At 35.8% G+C, this 25,399-nt stretch overlaps 1 protein-coding gene across 1 annotated transcript in view; it reads right to left on the bottom strand.

Annotated features, from left to right (window-relative positions):
• The window catches only part of Eip93F (Ecdysone-induced protein 93F), a 436,185-nt gene extending 411,085 nt beyond the window's left edge, over nucleotides 1-25,100 (bottom strand). The window contains exon 1 of the mRNA XM_068394915.1: nucleotides 24,998-25,100. Within this exon, the coding sequence (XP_068251016.1) occupies nucleotides 24,998-25,091 (94 nt within the window). The 5' untranslated portion in view covers nucleotides 25,092-25,100. The remainder of the gene's footprint in view (nucleotides 1-24,997) is intronic.
• Between the last annotated feature and the right edge of the window lie 299 nt (nucleotides 25,101-25,399).

Here is a 25,399-nt window from a genome sequence, read left to right as displayed (position 1 = left end):
AAATGCATCTGAAATATATCTGTTCACTATTGGTCATTGTTAATAGTAGAAGAATTATTTAGTTGGTCTCAATAGCATTCTATTCTTTTTTTCTTTTTTTTTTTGCGATTCGTAATAGAATTATTAAGAATATCATCCAAAATATATATACAAATTCCCTCCAATTATTTTGATTACTAGGAAAATAGAACGCCACTCCTCCAAAATGCAAAAAAGGCATTCCCCATTTAGACCAGAAAATGTAAACACCACGAAACCATACATTTCTTAGGGTCTGTAATAAATAATACACCTCAACCAAAAGACTTACGTCTACCCCGGTACTTATTTACCAACGACTCTCACATCTATCCCGGTGCTTATTTGCCAAAGACTCTCACATCTATCCCGGTGCTTATTTGCCAGACTCTCACATCTATCCCGGTGCTTATTTGCCAAAGACTCTCACATCTATCGCGGTACTTATTTACCAAAGACTTTCACGTCTATCCGGGTACTTATTTACCAAAGACTCACGTCTATCCCTTTACTTATATTTACCATAGATTCACGTCTATCCCGGTGCTAATTCAACAAATATTCTCACGTCTATCCCGGTACTTATTTAACAAAGACTGTCACATCTATTCCGGTACTTATTTACCAAAGACTCAAGTCTATCCCGGTACATATTTACCAGAGACTTTCACGTCCATCCGCGTACTAATTTACCAAAGACTCACATCTATCCCGGTACTTATTTAACAAAGACTCCCGTCTAGCCCCGTTCTTATTTACCCTTCGCGGCTCACAAGTCTCCTAATAACCCGTCGCCTTCAATTCATCAAACTTGGATGATCATTTCTCCAAACTATCATCGAACGAATGTTAAGCGGCAAAGAACGCGAATGACATTACAGGAGAGAGGTTGTCCGGGAGTGATAAACGGAAAATCTGGATTTAACACCTCGACGTAAGCTTCAATTCCCCCCGAGACTAGGGGTCGGCTGGATTTGAATTAGCGGCGATATTCTTCATGCATGAGAATCAAATTTGAATTGGCTGATATTCTTCGGGTATCAAAGGCAAACTTTAATTTACCAGATGTATATCCTTTACGTATAAAATCAAATTTGGATTAGCAGCGATATTCTTCAGAAAAAGATAGTTTATGATAGATAATTTCGAATTAGCAGTGATATGTATATATACAAATATATATATATATATATATATATATATATACATAAATACATGTAATCGTAATCACATATATACACATACGCACACATACACACACACATATATATATATATATATATATATATATATATATATATATGTCACTATGCTGGAGGAAGGATCAGAAAAAACGAAATTTTTGGACTAGCGCTTTCCTGAAGAGGTATGAAAATACGAATGCGCTAGTCCAAAAATTTCGTTTTTCTGATCCTTCCTCCAGCATAGTGACAAATATATACATCGCATGCCTCAGCGGTAGATCGTCTATATATATATATATATATATATATATATATATATATATATATATATACACATACACACACATATATATATATATATATATATATATATATATATATATATATATATATAAAACATTTATATTCTTATACAACATACAATCATATCAATTATATAAAACATACATGTGTGTGCCATACAATATATCTAAATAATCTTATGACTTTTAGGGACTGCTGTTGTACATACAGTAAATCTTTTGACTAAGTCTTTTGACCAGACTCTAGCAGCCTCCAACTACTTACTGCCTATGCCTACAGAGCAACAATGGAATTCACATGCCTAACCTAGTTAAACGAATATGTTATTGTTTCTATCAGTAGTAGAAATACAAGAATACGGTAATATTATCAGTAGGCCTATTCGTATCATCTTTATTAGGAGTGAAACCCCGCCGTATTATTGTAAGTGCAATTAATAACAAAAGAGAGCTTATTAAATAAATCATGAACGTCAACTCCCTTCCCAGCCGAACCGCATACCATATCCACGGAACCTTCAACCTAACGCTCGGGGGACTTATGGGTTATAACTGCAACTAAGTCGCGGCGAACTACCTGTTGAACACGCGGTCACCGCTGCTTTCTCTCTCTCTCTCTCTCTCTCTCTCTCTCTCTCTCTCTCTCTCTCTCTCTCTCTCTCTCTCAAACGAGCAACGGAAACTTTTGGATCTCCCGGAGTTGCGGAAAGGGGAAAAAAAAGTAGGGAAAGTTTGCGGGCACCGACTGAATTCAAATTGATCAATAATTCCTTTTATACGTTTATAGCCACAAACGGAATCATCTTTCTCTTTCCTTTGGCCCATTTAAACGACGACCGCGCAATTGTTCGGATTCCTTTCTGGCGATGCAAAACATTAAACGGATTAGACACGGTTGTCGATGGCCCTATTGTCGACTTCGTCTACACACAACAATCAAGGGGGCTCTAATTCGAAGGCGTCAAATGATCTGGTTTATTCGCGACTCTGCTTAAGATTAGAGATGATTTTTATATTGTTATTACTACAAGCTAAGCTAAAACCCTAGTTGTAAAATCAGGATGGTATAAGCCCAAGGACTCCAATAGGGAAAAATAGCCCAGTGACGAAAGGAAATAAACAATTGTTATCATTCCAAGTTAAGCTACAACCCCAGTTGGAAAAGCAGGATGGTATAAGCCCAAGGGTTTCAATAAGGAAAAAGAGCCCAGTGAGCAGTGAGGAAAGGAAATAAACAATTATTATTAATACACGCAAAGCTACAACTCCTGTTGGATAAGCAGGATGGTATAAGCCCAAGGGCTCCCTCAGTGAGGAAGGTGAGGAAGGGAAATAAACCATTATTATTATTACCCGCAAAGCTACAACCCTAGTTGTAAAATTAAGATGGTATAAGCCCAAGGACTCCAATAGGGAAAAATAGCCCAGTGAGGAAAGAAATAATCTACTACTATTATTATTATTATTATTATTTTATTATTATTATTATTACAAGCTAAGTTACAACTCCAGTTGGAAAAGCAGGATGGTATAAGCACAAGGGCTCCCACAGGGAAAAATAGCCCAGTGAGGAAAGGAAATAAACTATTATTATTATTACAAGCCAAGCTACAACCCCAGTTGAAAAAGCAGGATGGTATAAGCCCAAGGGTTTCGACAAGGAAAAAAAGCCCAGTGAAGAAAGGAAACAAGGAAATAAACAAACATTTATATCCTTTAGATTCATGTTAAATTCTCTCAATTCCATCCGTTTCTAGAGGGACTGATTAATAAGTGTTATTAAAAATAAATTAAGCGTACTAGATGAGGTTATTGGATCCATACCCCCATGTTATGTCTAAATAACTTCAACAAAATCTTCATCTCGAAAAATCAACGTTTCGAACAAACACTGCAAGCGGAGTAAGAGGTTTATGAATATATATATATATATATATATATATATATATACATATGCATATATATGTGTATAGATATGTAAATAAATGAATAAATATACATATATACATAATGTAAATATATAAATATATGTACATATAAATATATATATATATGTATATATAAATATATATGTATATATACATATAAATATATATGTATATATACATATAAATATATGTATATATACACATATATAACAAAAATTTCATCTATAATACATGGGCGACATAACTTAAATTTAAATTAAAAAAAAAAATATTGAACTTCAATTTATTCCAGCATAGGCTTCAACCCGCATCTTTTAATTAACATTTTTTTAATTAAGGAGCCTAAGTTTTAACAGTTTAGATCACCGGTGAATGAACCCACGTGTTCACCAAACTTTCAACTGGGCTCCACAAGGAACTAGAAGAGTTGGAAGACCCAGGGCTACATGGATGAGGACTATGAAGCATGCAGTAGATGATGAATGGCGAAGTATTGTTTTAAAAGCTCAAGTTAGAGATGACTGGCGAAATGTAACCGAAGCCCCTTTGCGTCAATAGGCGTACGAGGAGATGATGGTGATGATGATGATGATATATATATATACATATATATATATATATATATATATATATATATATATATATATATATATATATATATATATATATATATATATATATATCAGAAACATAGACGGACTCATTGGCTATAGTACATATTTCATGATGATCACTTGTCAGCTTTAGTGATTCCTAAACATACAAACATTATATATGTATATTTGTGTGTGTGTATATATATATATATATATATATATATATATATATATATATATATATATATATATATATATATATATATTCAAATACTGAGCCACAAACAAAATACATAATTAAAAATACTAACTCAATCATTTCCATAATTCATCCAATAAATGTTACGACAAAGCAACCATACGAACAATAACGTTCAAAAACGTTTACGACAATTCTAACCCTAAATGAAATCTCAACCTCACCTTTGATGGAGACTTCGGCGATCCAGCAACGACGACTTGCCGGTAAATGGAAGCGATTTCCACTCGGTCGCATTGCCACAAATCAACATCGCGCGAAAGATCACAATTAAAACAATAATCGATAATAATAACCGGGACACACACACACACACGAAGAACGATATGATCTTGATACTGAAACGACGATTGTAAACAGCTCAGTGCAGTGTTGCCAGATGGGTTAGCCTAAAAATCCCAAAAACTCATGATAAAAAATCCCCAAAATAACCCAAAAATCCCCATTTCCACAATTTTATTTTCTCCTGATCCTGTAGGCTTTACTAATATAGAAATTACTCACTATACTCCATATAAGTGCAAACAAACTAATTGCAACAAGAGAATGGTTTACTCATCTTTGTTTCTTCATCATAGAAATTTGTACGGAATTTCCCCATCAGACACCCAATATCCCCATATCTGGCAACACTGGCTCAGTGGCAGATCTACTAGCATAGCCCCTCCCTACCCCCTTCCCTAGGGGGTGTAGGGTATTAGGGGTGAGTGGAGAGCTTCCTGGGGTTAAGCGGGCTTCGGTTAACGCGGTGCTAATGAAACTACCTAACGACCTGTTTTGTTTTCTTAATCAGCCCTTTCATGCCTTAATAGTTAACAAACGAGCGTTACTTGTGGTTTTGGGGGCATATGATTGGTCAAAACGAATTACAGATGATTTATTGCTTTGGCCTAAACCTAAATTTACTTAGCTATTATTGATAAAGTTTTAATCGTTAATTGTTGTCTTCTAGGGCTGGCATTAAGGGTTTTTCATTAATGAATATATTTAGACCTTATTTCACATATTGAAACGCCTTACAAATTGAATAATTGGAAGGCTAAAGGTGTTAGAGGTTAATGTAAAGAATTATTTCTCATCTAACCAATGCGTTTTACGATCATTTGTTTATTTTTGTTAATGATCTCTTCCAGTGTATACTTCTCCGTCTCTAGTTTTTCATAAATGCCTTTCTGTTTCTGCTTTCCCGTTTCCCATTCACAAAGCGCGGTTCGTTTACGTTTCGTTTTTATAACTCTCTTACGTACAGTACATTATTATTACATAGAAACTAATGGAGCTGTTCACACTATACGGTTCGGTCATCGTTCGTCTACCGTACGGCTCCTCGCTGCTGTCTGAACAAAAATTGGTATCAGTTTCGGTCACGTTGTGTTTCGGGGAGGTCTGAAGCCTATTAAGTAACTAATCATCGGTTGCTTCAGCAATAATGAGTGACGAGAGATATATTTGTGCGATGCTGGCTGTAAGTTACTAACAGAGAGGCGAGCTGAATGTATCTTCATTCAACATGATAACAAGCTTATATACAAACAGTTGAGGACAACTAGCTCGAAAATTCAAATAATGTAAAACATGCAGTGGCAAGCTTCAACAGGTTTTTGTTATCAGTGAGGGGGATGGCTGTGAGTTACTAACAGAGAGACGACCTGAATGTATCTTTATCCAACAGGATAACGAGCTTATATACAAACAGTTGAGGGCAACTAGCACGAAAATTCAAATAATGTAAAACATGCAGTGACAAGCTTCAACATGTTTTGTTATCAGTGTGGGGGAGAGCGAGGATATGAAGAGCTACAGTATATGATATGAGTAACAGAAGATACAGTGGCAATCAAACGAAAAATATGGAGTTTTATTGGAATCAGGTAAGATAGTAAATTATATTTTATTAATTTCAATTTTATATTTTCACACCATCCGTTTCATTTACATTCATCCTCATCTCTACATTGGATTCTTCCAAGGGAGAGAACCAAAAGGAGTTATCGTCTTGTAATAATAATAATAATAATAATAATAATAATAATAATAATAATAATAAGTATTATTATTATTATTATCATTATCATTCATATTATTATTGTTACTAGCTAAGCTACAACCCTTGTTGGAAAAGCAGGACTCTGTAAACCCAAGGGCTCCAACAGGGAAAAAACGGCCTAGTGAGGAAAGAAAATAAACAAATATATAAACGATATAAGAATTAATAACCAATCAAAATAAAATCTTTTAAAAACATTCACAACATTAAAACAGATATTTCATATATAGACTATACAAGACTTATGTCAGCCTGTTCAACGGAAAAACACTTGCTGCAAGTTTGAACTTTAGTTCATCTTCATTTGGCAATAATGTTTCCAAACTCTCCTCTTGTTATTGAGGACACTTTCCTCCTCGTCATCTGGAAGTAATTCTATTGCAGAAAGCTGCTTTAGAGTAATTTTAGGGTGCCATATCGGAGCAACAGCTGCATCCAGCCTGAACGATTTCTTTTAAATTGAACAGGTTGACAGGTCTTTTTTTAGTTTATATATGAAAAATGTTTTAATATTGTTATTGTTCTCCTAATAGATCATGTTAATTGTTCAGTATTTCTCCTGTAGTTTATTTCGTTACGTGTGAAGTATTTTTTCCTATTGAAGCCCTTGGCCTTATAGCATCCTGCTCTTCCCACAAGGGTTGTAGTTCAACTATACTCAGTTTATTTTTAATGAGTCGCATTAGCACAGACTCGCAGGGGTGCCAATTTAGCTCGGAAAAGTTTCCTGATCGCTGATTGGTTAGAATTATCTTGTCCAACCAATCAGCGATCAGGTAACTTCTCCGAGCTAAAAGGGCACCCTGCGAGTCGGTGTAAATCTGCCTCACTAAAAAGAATTGACTATAGTAATAGTAATAATAAACGTATAGCCACAGTGTAAACACTGACATTTTGCTGGAACGTAAACGAGCGGTGTCCCTACGAAAACGAACCGTACAGTATGAATTAACCCCAATAGTTGTTGCTTAGACAACGATCGGAGAACGTTGTATTCCTCATAAAAAAAAGAAAAAAAAAGAAAATTCGAAAATTATGATTACAAATATAATTTACGCCATTACGTACTATTGGTTTATGTATCCATGGGCATAACTAATGTTAGTTTTATTTCGATTTTGAGGCACAGATTCGAATCCTTACCACAAGAGGAATTTCGTCTTGATTTTCTATTCCCTAGACAGAGTAAATTAAACATTACCAACTAGCTGCGAATAAACATTTTAAATGTATGAAAGGCACGTGTTAGTATATGTATATATATATATATATATATATATATATATATATATATATATATATATATATATATATATATATATATATATATACATAATATACAGTATATACATACAGTATAAACAGCATATACATATAATATATATATATATATATATATATATATATATATATATATATATATATATATATATATACAGTACAAATAGTATATACATATAAAATTAATACATATACAGTATATAACATCATCATCTCCTCCAACGCCTATTGACCCAAAGGGCCTCGGTTAGATTTCGCCAGTCGTCTCCATCTTGAGCTTTTAATTCAATACTTCTCCATTCACCATCACCTACTTCACGCTTCATAGTCTTCAGCCATGTAAGCCTGTGTCTTCCCACTCTTCTAGTCTCTCTCTCTCTCTCTCTCTCTCTCTCTCTCTCTCTCTCTCTTTCCCTTACTGACCTGATGATATACCAGAAGGCTGGATGTGCCCATCTGGCACTACGTCCTCTGAAGGGAAACGGAGATATGTGCGCATGCGTATCACGGCACACCTTTTTTCCCCTTGAGATGAAGGTGGCCCCAGATGAAATGAGCCAGCGGACACTGGTGTCTATTCACAGATGGTAGATTTTTGTTGGTCGAACCATGGGCGAAACGCGGGATTGAACCACAGATCGATCGCGGTATTGAACCAAGGATAAAAACCCTGGATTAAACCAAGGATCCAACCCGGTATTGAACCAGATTTTGAACAACGGATCGAACCCGAAATTGAACCATGGCTCGAACCCGAAATTGGACCACGGATCAAACTAGTGATTGCACCACCGATCGAACCCGGGATTGCTACGGATCGAACGCAATTGAACCACGGATCGAACCCGAAATTGAACCATGGCTCGAACCCGAAATTGGACCACGGATCGAACTAGTGATTGTACCACCGATCGAACCCGGGATTGTACTACGGATCGAACCCGGGATTGAACCACGGATCAAATCCGGGATAGAACCACGGATCCAACTCAGTGCTTTGCCACCGACATACTTGTGTACTAGATATTGTTTCCGGTATTAAATCATAAACATCACACGTGAACAAGGAAGACGTCTATACAGTGCAGTATATAATCGGCTTTAGATTGTTACATGTTTATCTTACTGAACATTCACGTAGTCAATAGGAACCCTCTATTGTTTTATTTTGTATTTCTTATATTCGCATGGCCACCAAAGGGCTTTACTTAAATTTTCTAAAATTTCAGTTTCGTCTTTTTGGGTAGCGCCATAGCCTCTGTACCATGGTCTTCCACTGTCTTGGGTTAGAGTTCTCTTGTTTGAGGGTACACTCGGGCACACTATTCTGTCTTATTTCTCTTCCGCTGGTTTTGTTAAAGCTTTTATAGTTTATATAGGAAATGTTTATTTTAATGTTGTTACTGTTCCTAAAATATTTTTTTCCCTTGTTTCCTTTCCTCTCTGGGGTATTTTCCTTGTTGGAGCCCCTGAGCTTATAGCATCCTGCTTTTCCAACTAGGATTGTAGCGTAGCAAGTAATAATAATAATAATAATAGTAATAATAATAATTACATAGACTGCAAATAGAACTAAATAATCGTACTCCAATTAACTGCTTCAAAAATGGGAAAAAAAATACGTTCCTAACAAAACTCAAAGTATGATTGTAAGTAGGTCAAGGACCGTGACTCCTTGACATCCGGATCTCAGTATTGATAATGTTTCTTTAACTTTGTATGACTCTTTTAAAATTTTAGGTGTGATTCTCGACAGCAAATTTACTTTTGAGAAACACATTAGGTTTGTGTCTTCTTCAATTGCACAAAAAATTGGCTTATTGAGAAAGCCTTTTAAGATTTTTGGTGATCAATCTATTCTGAAGAAGTGTTTTAATTCTTTCATTTTACTTCGTTTCGAGTATTGTTCCCTGTCTAGTCTTCAGCTGCTGATTCTCATCTTAATTTGTTGGACAGGAACTTACGGTCTTTTAAATTTCTTATTCCTGATCTAGATATTAATCTCTGGCACTGTCGTTCAATTAGTTCATTATGCATGTTGCATAAGATTTTTCATAACTCTGACCATCCTTTACATTCGGATCTCTCTGGACAATTCCATCCTGTTCGTAATACTAGGCAGGCAGTTAAATCTAATAGCCAGGCCTTCTCCATCATGAGGCTCAATACTACACAGTACTCTAGAAGTTTTATTCCAGCTGTGACCAAGTTTTGGAATGATTTTCCTAATCGGATAGTTTAATCAGTGGAACAAATGTTTTTATGTTGAACAGGCTTACATAAGTCCTTTTATAGTTTATATATCAAATATATGTTTTAATGTTGTTAATATTTTTAAAATACTTTATTCTAATTTTCATTACTTCTTTTATCGTTTATTTATTTCCTTATTTCCTTTCTTCACTGGGATATTTTTCCCTGTTTGAGCCCTTGGGCTTATAGCATCTTGCTTTACCAATTAGGGTTGTAGCTTAGCTAGTAATAATAATAATTTCTACGTCGATAAACTTCAAAAACCAACTCTCTCTCTCTCTCTCTCTCTCTCTCTCTCTCTCTCTCTCTCTCTCTCTCTCTCTCTCTCTCTCAAAAGGAAGAGCATACCAGAAAGACACATTTGCCCATTTAGCGAGTGGCTAATATCGTTTCGCAACCGTATTCGCAATAATACGCAATCACGTCACACAAAAGCGGAAGACCGACATTTTCGCGAAAAGGGGACAAATGGGTGTGACGTCATTCCTTATAACCATGAATCAGAGAGAGAGAGAGAGAGAGAGAGAGAGAGAGAGAGAGAGGGGGGGGGGGGGTTTTCTATTGCTGTTAACATCAACACAACATGTTTAAGTAAAATTATGATGGAATTAAATAGAAAAATACATTTCTAATATTTTAGAGAGAGAGAGAGAGAGAGAGAGAGAGAGAGAGAGAGAGAGGGGGGGGGGTAACTATTGCTGTTAACATCAACGCAACATGTTTAGGTAAAATCATGATGGAATCAAATAGAGAAATACATTTCTAATATTTTAGAGAGAGAGAGAGAGAGAGAGAGAGAGAGAGAGAGAGAGAGAGAGAGAGAGAGAGAGAGAGAGAGAGAGAGAGAGAAGTATGGAAGAGGCAGTAATCTTTTCTTACGGAAAATGAGTAATATTTTATATAGTTTATATATATGCGCATATTTACTATATATTGAAAATTGGAAATAAACGCTAACGCAGTGATAGATAACAATACCCAATAACATATCTAATAATTATAACAATCTCATTCGTCTTCAAGTCTTCAACCTCCATTTTATCTATTCCAATAACTCTTGTTATTTCATAAATTCATTGTTCCCCTCAAAATGTCCTGGACCTGACGCCATTCAAAAGGCAATCCCGTTGCCTCAAGGCATTCACAGGACCGTTTAATTGGCGATCGCCGACGCTTGAAACGCCAGATAATCCATTGGCTCAATCAACTCTCCCACTTCGTTCCTTTTCACGGGGGCGCTCGGCGGGTGTTTTTGTGAGCCGGCGTGACCTCAAGCGTTGTGTGCTGAATATAATGCGTTATTGTTGTCATTTGGAGCCCGTTTGCTACGAGCTTTGTTGCTGCCTTTAATACGGCCAGTGAATTTAATCATTACTGTAATTATAAAGCTGTTAAATTGGAGTGGATTATACACTGAGCCAAATTCTGAGTACTAAACTAGACTGGATTTATAAATTTTAAGCCAAATTCTGAACACTAAATTGGACTTGGTTTATAAATTCTAAGCCAAATTCTGAGCACCAAATTGGGCTGGATTTATAAATTTTAAGGCAAATTCTGTGCACTAAATTGGGCTGGATTTACAAATTCTAAGCCAAATTCTGAACACTAAATTGGGCTGGATTTATAAGTTCTAAGTCAAATTCTGAGCACTAAATTGGAATGGGTTTATAAATTCTAAGCCGAATTCTGAACACTAAATTGGGCTGGATTTATAAATTCTAAGTCAAATTCTGAGCACTAAATTGGAATGGGTTTATAAATTCTAAGCTAAATTCTGAACACTAAATTGGGCTGGATTTATAAATTCTAAGTCCAATTCTGAGCACTAAATTGGAATGGGTTTATAAATTCTAAGCCGAATTCTGAACACTAAATTGGGCTGGATTTATAAATTCTAAGTCAAATTCTGAGCACTAAATTGGAATGGGTTTATAAATTCTAAGCTAAATTCTGAACACTAAATTGGGCTGGATTTATAAATTCTTAGTCAAATTCTGAGCACTAAATTGGAATGGGTTTATAAATTCCAAGCCAAATTCCGAACACTAAATTGGGCTGGATTTATAAATTCTAAGTCAAATTCTCAGCACTAAATTGGAATGGGTTTATAAATTCTAAGCTAAATTCTGAACACTAAATTAGACAGGATTTATAAATTCTAAGCCAAATACTAAGCACTAAATTAGTCTGGATTATAAAATCTAAGAAAAATTCTAACCTCTAAATTGGTCTGGATTATAAACCATAAGCCAAATTCTAAGCACTAAATTGTACTGGATTATAGATTATAAATTCTAAACAGTAAATTGTACTGGACTATAAATTCTAAGCACTAAATTGTACTGGACTATAAATTCCAAGCACTAAATTGTACTGGACCATAAATTCTAAGCACTAAATTGTACTGGACTATAAATTCCAAGCACTAAATTGTACTGGACCATAAATTCTAAGCACTAAATTGTACTGGACCATAAATTCTAAGCACTAAATTGTACTGGACTAATAAATTCTAAGCACTAAATTGTACTGGGCTATAAATTCTAAGCACTAAATTGTAATGGACTTTAAATTCTAAGCACTAAATTGTAATGGACTTTAAATTCTAAGCACTAAATTGTAATGGACTATAAATTCTAAGCATTAAATTGTACTGGATTATAATTATAAATTCTAAACAGTAAATTGTACTGAACTATAAATTCTAAGCACTAAATTGTACTGGATTATAGATTATAAATTATAAACATAAATTGTACTGGACTATAAATTCTAAGCACTATATTGTACTGGACTATAAATTCTAAGCATTAAATTGTACTGGACCATAAATTCTAAGCACTAAATTGTACTGGACTATAAATTCTAAGCACTAAATTATACTGGACTATAAATTTTAAGCACTAAATTGTACTGGACTATAAATTCTAAGCCAATTGCTAAGCGCTAATTAGACTAGATTATAAATTCTAAGCCAATTGCTAAGCGCTTTTTAGACTAGATTATAAATTCTAAGCCAAGCTCTAAGCAATAAATTTTACTGGATTTATAAATGAAGGCCATGAAGCCCGGCGCTGAGGCCCAAGGAAGCCATTCAACACCTAGGTGAAACAGAATAAAGGCCCCGCAGTGACATCGTGAGTGTTGTTATTATTATTATTATTATTATTACTTGCTAAGCTAAAACTCTAGTTGGAAAAGCAGGATGCTATAAGCCCAGGGGGCTCCAACAGGAAAAATGGCTCAATGAGGAAAGGAAATAAGGAAATATACTACAAGAGAAGTTTAAGAATAATAACATTAAAATAAATATGTTATATAAAAACTATAAAAACTACGAGAAGTTTAAGAATAAAAACATTAAATGGTATATAAAAACTATAAAACCTACGAGAAGTTTAAGAATAATAACATTAAAACAAAATGTTATATAAAAACTATAAAAACTTCAAAATAACAAGATGAAGAGAAAAAAATAAGATAGAATAGAGTGCTCGTGTGTACCCTCAAGCAAGAGAACTCTACCTCCAAGATAGTGGAAGACCATGGTACAAAGGTTATGGCTACAAGTTTAAGTATAAGTTTAAGCATAAGTTTAATTATAAGAATAAGGAAAACGGAAGAAAGGTAGCACATAGCCAAGGACCGATGAAGATCGCCAAAGAAGTAATTGTAATCGCTACTTAATGATTTTGATTATAATTACTGCTTTTAGTGATTATTGTGCTACTAATTATGATTAACATTAGCGTTCGTGCAATTGCTTATCATATTCAGCCTGCCGCTATTGTTAGGGAGATTTTAATTAAAGCTGCCGCTGTTAGTCATTTTAATTGTCACTGGATTGAATTTTATGATTATAATTTTCAGTGCCGCTGATGCTGTTAAAATTGAAATTATCACTGTCCAGGTTGCACTTACAAGCTTTCAGTCTTTAGGTGTCTTATTGCTAATGCGGTATTATATCAAAATTCCTAAAGCGATCAATCTAGAGTAATAATAATAATAATAATAATAATAATAATAATAATAATAATAATAATAATAATAATAATAATAATACTGACTTTTAAGCCATCATATTTATTATTGTTAATAATAGCATAAAATTATTATCGTTGCCTCGAAGGCTTCTGGCGTGTACTTTCTAGCGTGCGTTCGGTATCCCTTTAACCGCTGCGTTTCAAGGTACGGGAGACTTTGCAATGTAAGAGTGAGTTAAGTCAAATCTTTATTCAAGAACGTATAAAAACCTTCAAACTATATTTTACAGGTCTTTTTCTTGACCAGGGAAATGGACACATTAATATTAATTCCAATTTATTCATTAATTGATTTCTATGTTCTTTTCTCCCTCTCTTTTTGTTTGCTGATATGTATGTTATCATCATTGTTAAGCGTTAATTCTATTGTGACTTTGTTATCCAGACCTTAGAACTCTGTGGTCAACCTCCTAATTGATGTTTATAATATATCACTGATATTATTGCATATCTCATCTTTTTTTTTTTTTTTACCGATGTCAAAAGTGTAAGATCACTGTACCCTTATTGTAACTCTGTATATGGCTTTTGCCGAAATAAAGATTATTATTATTATTATTATTATTATTATTATTATTATTATTATTATTATTATTATTATTATTACTGCACTGCTTCTCTCCTCCGCGACGCCAGCCAGCCAGCCAGCTATACGTTTCGTAAGGAAGAATTAGCCGTGAAAGACTAACACAAGAGTTATGCGATCTGGACATCTTGATTTCGGTTGTCACGCTGAACCCTTTTTCCTTTCTCTTACGTCTTCTATTTCGTTTGTTTCGCAAGTTCTACGAAGCCATTGTCTGTAAAGGAGATGCCGGGCCTGGTTCAAGTACCTCGTATTACGACACACACACACACACAAACCCACCTTATTTACAGGTATTGTGATACCTTAGCTGACCGTCTACTCTGGGTACTTCAGAACCTTACAGGTTTCAAGGCGATGACAGCAGCATACCGGCGACTTATTACTTTTTTCTTTCTTTTGTTAAGTACAGTGGGTTTTTTTTTTTTTATCTTCTAGATACTCAAGCTCCGTATATACCAGCTTCCAGATACTCAAGAATCTCAGCTACCGGCTTCCGGATACTAAAACACCTCACCTACTAGCTAACACATACTGAAGCATTTCATCTACCAGCTTCCAGATACTCAGAAACCTCATCTGCCAGCTTCCAGATCCTCAAACACGTCATCTACAGGCTTCTGAATATCAAAGCACCTCATCTACCAGCTTCCAGATACTGAAGCATCTCATCTACCAGCTTCCAAATACTCAAGAATATCATCTACCGGCTTTCGGATACCAAAACACCTCACCTACTAGCTAACACATACTGAAGCATTTCATCTACCAGCTTCCAGATACTCAGAAACCTCATCTGCCAGCTTCCAGATCCTCAAACACGTCATCTACAGGCTTCTGAATATCAAAGCACCTCATCTACCAGCTTCCAGATACTGAAGCATCTCATCTACCAGCTTCCAAATACTCAAGAATATCATCTACCGGCTTTCGGATACCAAAACACCTCACCTACTACCTAACACATACTGTAGCATTTCATCTACCAGCTTCCAGATACTCAGAAACCTCATCTGTTAGCTTCCAGGTCCTCAAACACTTCATCTACAGGCTTCTGAATATCAAAGCACCTCATCTACCAGCTTCCAGATACTGAAGCATCTCATCTACCAGCTTCCACATACTCAAGAATCTCATCTACCAGCTTCCGGATACTAAACCACCTCACCTACTAGCTAACAGATACTGAAGCACCTCATCTACCAGCTTCCAGATACTCAAGCACCGCATTTGCCAGCTTCCAAACCCTCAAACATTTCATCTACAGGCTTCTTAATACTGAAGCACCTCATCTACCAGGTTCCAGATACTCAGAAACCTCATCTGTCAGTTTCCTGATACTCAAAAACCTCATTTGCCAATTTCCTGGAGCTGCAGGGCCCATTTTACTGGTTTTTGTGAACTTTAAAGTCTCATTTACCAGTCGCCTGGAATTACAGAGCCTATTTCATTAGGTTTCTTTATCTTAATGTCTCATTTGCCCTTTCCCTGGAACTGCACGCTTTCACGAACTTTAGCGCCTCAAACACGTTTCCAGGATCACCAGTACCACATCTCCCGACTTCCAGATAGAGTAGCAAAGTATTGTCCAGCTGACGGGTGATGCCACTCTTTTTTTTTTTACAGCCCCTTTTCAACCGAGTTAACTCATTTGCCATGCGACCGTTGGGGCACCTGTCGCCTTTAGTGCCCTTGGTATAAATAAATGTCTTGACGGACGTCTTTTGTATTTCAATGAGGATGTCAAGAATGGGTGGGGGCCGGGAGGCACGCTTCTATTCCCGTATCCGAATACGAAGTTGAAGGAAAATCCCCCCACCCCCCCGGGGGAAAGTTTGTTCTGGAATAATCTACTAACAAATAACCCCTGATTTGCGTTGGAAAGTTTATAGGAATTGTGACGCAAGAATATATAAATTAGATTTATATCAAATATTTTTTTCAGTTACCGAACTGAAGAAGATTCTAAAAAAAAATATACATTGGCATAGCATTCATTCGCCCGGTGAAAGGCGGCGTCGATGACCATGCGAATTGTGACGTCAAACTGAAAGGCTGCAGTGAGAATCGTCTGCCTGGTAAAAGGCGGCGTCAATGACCATATAAGTTGTGACGCCAAACTGAAACGCTACATTATTATTAAATCGTTATTCAGACCCAGGATAGAAAAAAGTTAAAAACAACAACAATAACAAGTATAAGGTACTTTAACGTAATAGTTTGTCAGCAACATAGCAGAGAACGCTTTCTTGCAGACCAAGATAGCAATCTTTCCATGTTAGGGTTGTGATGGTCTTATTGGTAACCTCTTTACCTAGTGATCGCCAGGACGGGGGTTCGAGTCCCGCTCACACTCGTTAGTTCATTTGGTCGCTGCAACCAGGCCATCCTTGGGGGGAGCCTATAGGTCTACCTCTGAGTCATCGGCAGCATTGCCTGGCCCTCCTTACTCCTAACATGAGTGGAGAGGGGGTTTGGGCGCTGATCATATGTATATACGGTCAGTTTCTAGGCCATTGTCCTGCTTGATAGGGCAATGTCACTGTCCCTTGCCTCTACCTTTCATGAGCGACCTTTAAACCATCTGCTAGAAAGCTATGAGAGGAACTGTATTCTTTGAACTCAAGGAAAAATATGAACAAACGTAGTTGAAGTATACTGTGAACGTCACACTACCACCCATAATCTAAGTTTTAAAATATATTTTTCCCCCCAGTGCAAAAATTTGATCATCATCATCTTCTCCTACGCCCATTGACGCAAAGGGCCTCAATAAAAATTTGATACTCTACTTTAAAATATAGAGATGCGGAAATTATCTTTTGACTTCCCGTCATATATTGTGTTCACGTAGTATTTCATTTCTTTTCCTGATTGAATCTGGTATAAAGGAACATTTTGTATTATATATATATATATATATATATATATATATATATATATATATATATATATATATATATATATATATATATATATATATACTGTATATATATATATATATATATATATATATATATATATATATATATATATATATATATATATATATGAGAGAGAGAGAGAGAGAGAGAGAGAGAGAGAGAGAGAGAGAGAGAGAGAGAGAGAGAGCTAGTCTATTCATTCAACAGTAACTTTCATTGCTACACATTCTAAGCGACTTGAAACAACAGAAAAGTAGGCCTACGCTTAATTATCCAGTTCAAACTTTACACCGCCAAGTGCTATCACTTCATAGAGAGAGAGAGAGAGAGAGAGAGAGAGAGAGAGAGAGAGAGAGAGAGAGAGACCAGTCGGACATGACAGTTAAAGAGAGAACGTGGGCTTTGGATGAATACGATTATAAAGGCAATGAAAATATAAACATTATTATTACAGCCGTTGCTGATATGGCCAATCCACATACCAAAGCGTGAAACCCACCCCCCCCCCCAAAAAAAAAAAAAGCTAATTAAACCAGAAAAAACGAACACGAACTTAAAATTTGTTCACGGTGAGTAAATGCGGGTAATACAGGGTGTTCAAAGTCTTCTCCGCAGTGAACATTCGAGACGCATCCTCTCGAGCGTTGTCACACCACGCAAAAGTCGCTTATTGTTTAAAATACTTGCTGCAGAGAGACTTATTGAACACCCTGTAGTTTGCTACTATAAAATTCAGCAAATAAAGGTTATATCGCAAAGACGAACTTGCCAAGAAGTAGTTTGTGGTTCCTTGGATATTTCTAAGCAGCGCTGTAACCCTCTACTCCTTAAACCCGACTCCTAAACACGTGTCCTTCCACTCGCGTCTGTTGGTGGTCTTTCTATGCCAATCCACAACCGCAAACTTTCTTGGTTCGTCAATCCATTTTTAATACTTACAACATAACGACCCCCCCCCCTTCCCTCCCCCTTTATCCGGTCTAATAAAAGAAAATTTATACCCTAACGTTCTGTACATAGAGATTGCAAACGAAGCAGAGGAAGGAAGGGAAGACGATTGATTAACAAGCTAAGAAATTTTGCGGGTATAGACTGGCATCGTTAAACCTCTAACAGATGCATGTGGAAGGACATGTCACAGAGGCCTGTGTACTGCAGTTGACTAGCGAAGGCTGATGATGATGATGTGTATATATATACAGAACTGTAAATACGACACTATGGGATAATTATGATCTAAAATTAATTGACGTTTGTAATTACCTATATCAAAGAAACTTTGACTTTAAACGAAGTAAACCATCAATTGTGAGATCGATTATCTCGTGGCTTGCCGGAGAGGCAATGTTGATAAACTCTTGGCCTACGAAAGCCACTACATCATTGCTAACATTATAATGCTTTTTAATGTCTAATCATCTAACGGAAGTTACATAGCTGAGGTTTAGATTAATAAAGGCACGAAACATCGGGCAGGGTCAGTACTTGGATGGGTAACCACCAACAAAGTCCTTTGATCTCAGGTAAAATATGAAGTCTGATGGGAGCGGCAATGGATGTTAATGAGGTCCGAAAGAGTTAAAATGGATGATTCGGGCGCGATTTTGCTAACGTTAGTATTTTTCCTCTTTATAATGTTCAATGAAGCTTATAAGATAAACTCTGTGGAATCAAGGTTTTTGTAAAATAATATATATCACGCCAAAAAGAAAAAAAAAAGGTTTAAACAGTCTAGGACCTCCAAAAGTTTAGTTAAGGATGTATGCTTACAGACAGAGCATGACTAGGCCTACATGAAGTAAGGGTCAGAAATGGATATTATCCCATAGATAACGTTTCTTTATTCCTTACGAGATGTTGGACTAATTTGAATTACACAATTTCACGTCCGGTAGAGAATACGCAGCGTAGGCCTAGGTAGAACGTTAAAGGCAGTAGAAAGACAGTTAACTGACACCATATCTTAAAATGACAAGCGAAATGCATGGTATTTCAGTCTGTTGTAAGTTAATGTAATATATTTCCGTAAATTCATATAGGTATTTTCATAAAAAAATACTTTTCCTTGGAAGCAGTACACGTGGTATATTAAAAAGCAATGTTAACCGGTCAACATAAAAGTCAAATGAAGTTTGTATTTTACACAGGTCATTTGATTACCCGGTGACAAAATAACTAATTTAAGTAAACGAATAACGCCAAATTGATAATAAGAAGTAGTATGGAAGTTACTTCTCAGCGTAAAGAATAGACGGATTTTATACGTTTGAAATTGTAACTGGTTACAAGTTAACGTAAAAACTCTTAAAACGGTGATGATGTCCAAAGTGCCACTTATTTTGACAACTTGGTTACATTTCAAGATCATAATGCTCATGTTAAAGAACAACGGTAAAATATAATAATAATAATAATAATAATAATAATAATAATAATAATAATAATGGACATTTTAAGACATCGTACTTATGTTACACCGAAATTGCCCTGCATCCTCTTCAAAATTGTTGAGACTTCAAACCATGTGGTGTATGTGCCATAAAAGTATACACATGTATTATATATAGCATCACAAAACCTCTCAAATTTTGTCTCGTAACTCGACTCTACTCATGCTAATATCTTTGAAATGTCAGGCATTACTAAATCCTTATCATAGGCCGAGGAGCAGAAACCCCATGTGTGTGGACTACACGAATCACGCTCTACCTTCCCCAATACCCAATAGTGGCCCTAATATGATCCTCATGCATCATAAGGTGTAAAAAAAAAAAAAGGAAGAACGAAGCCTGTTATGGACCTCCAAATTATATCCAAACCAACAGGAGTAAAGAGAGGAGACATAAAATGGTTCGGAGTACTCGGGCCGCTGCTGTATAGCCACTTGTGTGAAGCGCCTGGTTCGGGGTCAGCAGGAACGCGAATGAAAATCTTCCGGAGTAAGGCGTGTTTCCTATTAGTTCTAACCTAACATTCGCTCGTAGGCGATCGGATAACGTTAAACCTTTTGTACATTACATTTTAGAAAGACTCGCTATCAATCTGATGTAAATGCGGGCATATTACGTCACGCGTTTGTTATTTTAGTCCTGCCAATCCCGGTTACCAATTTATATTGGAATCGGTTCGAATTACATGGCATATTTGTTCCCTAGCTTAGGATTTCAATTGAATCGTGCCAAACCGCGTTGCGTGGAAGGGCTAATCTAGTCTGATTTATCGACTACATCGGAGAAGAAAAAGAGAAAATACCGTACTGTATCCAGCTAACAACCTTGGCCTATACACATACCCGAAATGTCATTACAGTCTAGCATTACATACTGCCGCTTGAAAGCAGCGCCATTTACCTCTACTCTTACAATATGTTATGCCTTCGTTCATTATTCATATATCATTACCCTCCGAGGGTAATATATAAAACTTAGTAGTCAAATAACAGTATTTTTTTATAAACAGGTATATAGCAAACTATAGTTTAATGTTTTTTATAGAATAATACGCGTTATTTCAGCAATTCTAAGTCTTATTTAGACTCCCGAATCCCTTCAATCCAAACAAACAACAGAAAAGTTTTACAATATTTAAATACATAAAAAAAATATTTGCATGTAAATCTACTTTTATGGAAAATGTTGATGTGAGATTGGGCCTTGAGTCAAGCCAAAAATTATGCGAAACCTTTGGGATGTTTCCGTAGATAAATGATCTCGTACGAAAAAAAAAAAACTCAACCATCACGATAATATAAATATATAGAATATTGTCGTTTATAACAGTAAGTGGCTTTCACTAACGTAGACATTTTGTGTAGGCACGTGAGGCTGATTCGAACGTTGAAGATTGTATAGTGTCATTACTGCTTTCGCTTATTTTTATCACTCCAAAATCAAACCATTGTTCTCTAGTCTTGGGTAGTGCCATAACCTCTGTACCATGGCCTTCCACTGTCTTGGGTTAGAATTCTCTTGCTTGAGGGTACACTCGGGCACACTTCTATCTAGTTTCTCTTCTTCTTGTTTTGTTAAAGTCTTTATAGTTTTTATAGGAAATATTTATTTTAATGTTGTTACTATACTTAAAAATATTTCATTCTTTATTTCCTTTCCTTACTGGTCTATTTTCCCTATTGGGGCCTCTGGGCTTATCCAACTAGGGTTGTAGCTTAGCATTTAATAATAATAATAATATACAGTATGTACAATATTCATCATACTGTATAAACATATACAGTATATACTAATATACATACACAAATATATACAAATATATATATATATATATATATATATATATATATATATATATATATATATATATATATATATATATGTATATATATTGGATATTTAAGTTAAAACATAGCAACATTCGGTCTGCTGTAGGTCTAATGATTCGAAATAAATGAACCGTGTATGGAATCGACAACGCATAAACATCATGCAGCGAACCAGAATAGAAAAAAAAATAAAACTTTCAACCCGTTCATCGGCCTGGATCGACCCTTTAAAGGTCTACAAACTTTGGTAAACTCTAGATCTAGTTCTTACAATATTTTATTTTTGGTTGTTCATTACTTCTCTTGTAGTTTATTTCCTTATTTCCCTTCCTCGCTGGGCTATTTTCCCCTGTTGGAGCCCCTGGGTTTATAGCATCCTACTTTACTAACTCATGTAGTTTATTTATTTCCTTATTTCCCTTCCTCGCTGGGCTATTTTTCCCCTGTTGGAGACCCAGGCTTTATAGCATCCTACTTTTCTAACTCATGTAGTTTATTTATTTCGTTATTTCCCTTCCTCGCTGGGTTATTTGGAGCCCCTAGGTTTATAGCACCCTGCTTTGCTTTTCTAACTAGGGGTGTAGCTTATCTTTTAGTAATAATAATAATAATAATAATAATAATAATAATAATAATAAAGAGTGGAAAATCCCGGCTTGTCATACTATCTTACCGCCAAACTTTGTAACCAAGTAACCAACATTCAATCTCCATTAGTGACCAAAACAGAAGAGCAGCGCACGCGCACTATGAAGACGCCCAGCGTGCACTCACGTGCGCAGCATCAGCCTAGCCAACAGTATATATCAACTTGGTTCAAAGAGGCTGTTAAACAAATTGAAGGCGAATCATTAACGGTTATTGCTCTAAGGTCATTGGGATGTAGGTATTTCTAATAGGCCTAGTTAAAATAAGAATATTTTAACACCTAGACTATGAGGTTCGATTTTCCATATTGATATTCGTGAATTATTTGACAAATCGAAGGAGATTTAATAACAATTATTGTTTATGGCTTGAGTAAACCTATTATAACGGATTAATAACTAAACAATATTATGTCTTTGTAAATAGCGCAAATAATCAGACAATGAGATTTGAGATAAGTTAATAAGTCAGTATACCCTATCATAATCATTATTAATGTTTACACTTGTTAAGGAACAACCAAAAATAAATACGAAAAGAGCCGAAAGTAACAATAGATACAAATTACGTGCATATATCAAATTAAATATACAATAAATAATTAAGTTTGGATTGACTATCTGTTAACGGTAAACTAAAGAACAATTATGGAATAAATAAAAGCTATAAATCAAATGTATCCTTAAAAAATAAATGTACGTTAAATAATGGTCGTAGATAAAAGGAATTTGTTAATATAAACCAATTTTAATGTTCCAAAAGCTACCAATTCTTTGCTAATACAAATTGCTGTTTTTTATCGCCGATATAAAATATTACCGGTCACTATTACATCCTGTTAATGTTAAGGAATTGACAGATAAAAAAAAAAAACAATGATATTAACTTCATAAACAAACATAAGCAGGTGCCAAAAGTCTAAGGAAAATTCACGCCACCAATGGATGCCTACTGTGCAGTACGTTCTCGCAGTAGCGTGCAGTTTATTTATAAAAAATAAAATTTTCTGGTTGGTCGTTATAAGTGGCATGTCATTCACTATAAACACTCGATGAAGCGAAACAGTTAAATAAAGGATTCATAGGCCTATTTGAGATTTAAAAGTGTAGACTCGGTCATAACTTCTAGCCGGGCTGATTTCCATATAACGTTAATTGCAAAATAACAACGCGATGAAAAGTCAACGGACGATCACCATAGCACAAGAAAAATATAAAAAATCCTTAATTTTCTAAATCCTTTCAAGAGACAGTCAAGGAGACGAATGTTGTTTGAAATATCTACCGGGGATAATGATTGAATTAGAAAGGTTATTATAAATTTTCTTCCGTAACAAGGGTCGGTGTAAAACCAGGATGAACGTGATATAATTCAGCTTGTCGTTTTAAACTATAGGCTTATTCAAGACCTACTCAAAGCTGTTATGGCTCTGAATACGACCTAGGCCTACTCGCAGACGTTGAACGAATTACACCAACTTGTAAAGCATTTATTTTTGAGTGTCTACAACACAAAACAGAAATCAACTGATGTTTTCAGCTCAATCAGTAAACATTAATGAATACGGGACACAGAATACGATACGAGATTTTCCACAACCATCATGAGATAAACATTGATAATACATTCTCCTTATTTTCCATGAAGATTTTAAGGCATCGTTGAAAATCTTCTGAACTCAAAATACTGGGAAATGAAGGAAGTCAAGATTCCAATGTAACCAATAAATTATACACTGAATTCATACACGTGCACAAAAACAATTCGGTAATTACACGAGAATACCGAGTAACAACACTGCAAATATGGCCATCTTTGCTTTGGCCTTTCACAAAAACAAACATCAATGGTAAACACAAAAACCCTTTTTGACAAGAGGTCGGTCTCTTCAATTCACAAATGCACAAATAAGCAAGCAACACTTATCGATAACACTTATTAACAATTCCTCATGACAAGGAAACATTTCATTTTCGGGTTACCACAGAATTTCACACTATAGGCCTATCACTAATATCACTTATGTTAAATATTTCGATTTGTTGATTGTCACACACAAAAACACAGCACTTGGGTATGACTTATTTATGTTCCGTTCAGTTTTTTTAATCCACAATTCATCAAATATGGAGTGAAAACACAAACATCAAAATTAACCGTGGACTCCAAAACACTTAGGCCTAGGTTGATCACATGTCGCGTCGTTGCAGATTTGAAAAAAAAAATTAACACCGGTAAATGTAATACAATAAGAGAGAGAGAGAGAGAGAGAGAGAGAGAGAGAGAGAGAGAGAGAGCCAAAGTATCACAAAACGTAAGTGGAAGCTTCAAAACCAAATTTCTCTCTTTCCTTTCCCCTCCTCTCTCTCTCTCTCTCTCTCTTTATCTTTCGTTTCTCTTATTTCCATTTGAAGATCATTAAATATTACCGAAGCATCACCAAACAGAGTCAATAAAAATTCCCACAAATTGCAAGAAAAAATATCCCCCTAAATATTAATAATCTTAATTTTTCGGGAACATCCAAAATAAAAAAAAAAGAGAAGCCACATAGATAAGAGAGAGGGGGGGGGAAGGGTATTTGTTCAAATCACGAACGACACGCTTCAATGATTTTGTTGTTTGTTATAAACACAAGAGGCCTACCTAATAGCAGAGTAGTGTTGCGTGACCATCGGAGTAACTCACGCCGTATAAGTCTTTTCTCGTGCAGACATCGCGGGGCCCCACACTCCGCCATGGTCACCGCCCAACTGGCTCTCCTCCGAGACTCCAGGTCCAAGCTACCAACCACTCCGGGCCCGGCCCACCAACCGCTTTCCTCTTGGCTGGGGCTTCTTCTTGTTGTTTTTATTCTTTTTATTCTCTTTACTTTTGCTTAGTCTTTCAATTCATTTGCTTCTCATTATTCTACTTCATTTACTCCCCCTCCCCCCACAATCTGCCCCAAGCGGGCCAATCCTAACTACTCGGTTCTTTTTCTTCTTCTTCCTCCCTCTGCCAGCGGGCCAATCCTAGTAGCTCTTACCTGGCCCACACCTTTGCCGG

Source organism: Palaemon carinicauda, chromosome 20 (genome assembly GCF_036898095.1).
Source record: "Palaemon carinicauda isolate YSFRI2023 chromosome 20, ASM3689809v2, whole genome shotgun sequence".
Taxonomy (NCBI): Eukaryota; Metazoa; Arthropoda; class Malacostraca; order Decapoda; family Palaemonidae; genus Palaemon; species Palaemon carinicauda.
This window is presented reverse-complemented; position numbering and strand designations above follow the sequence as displayed.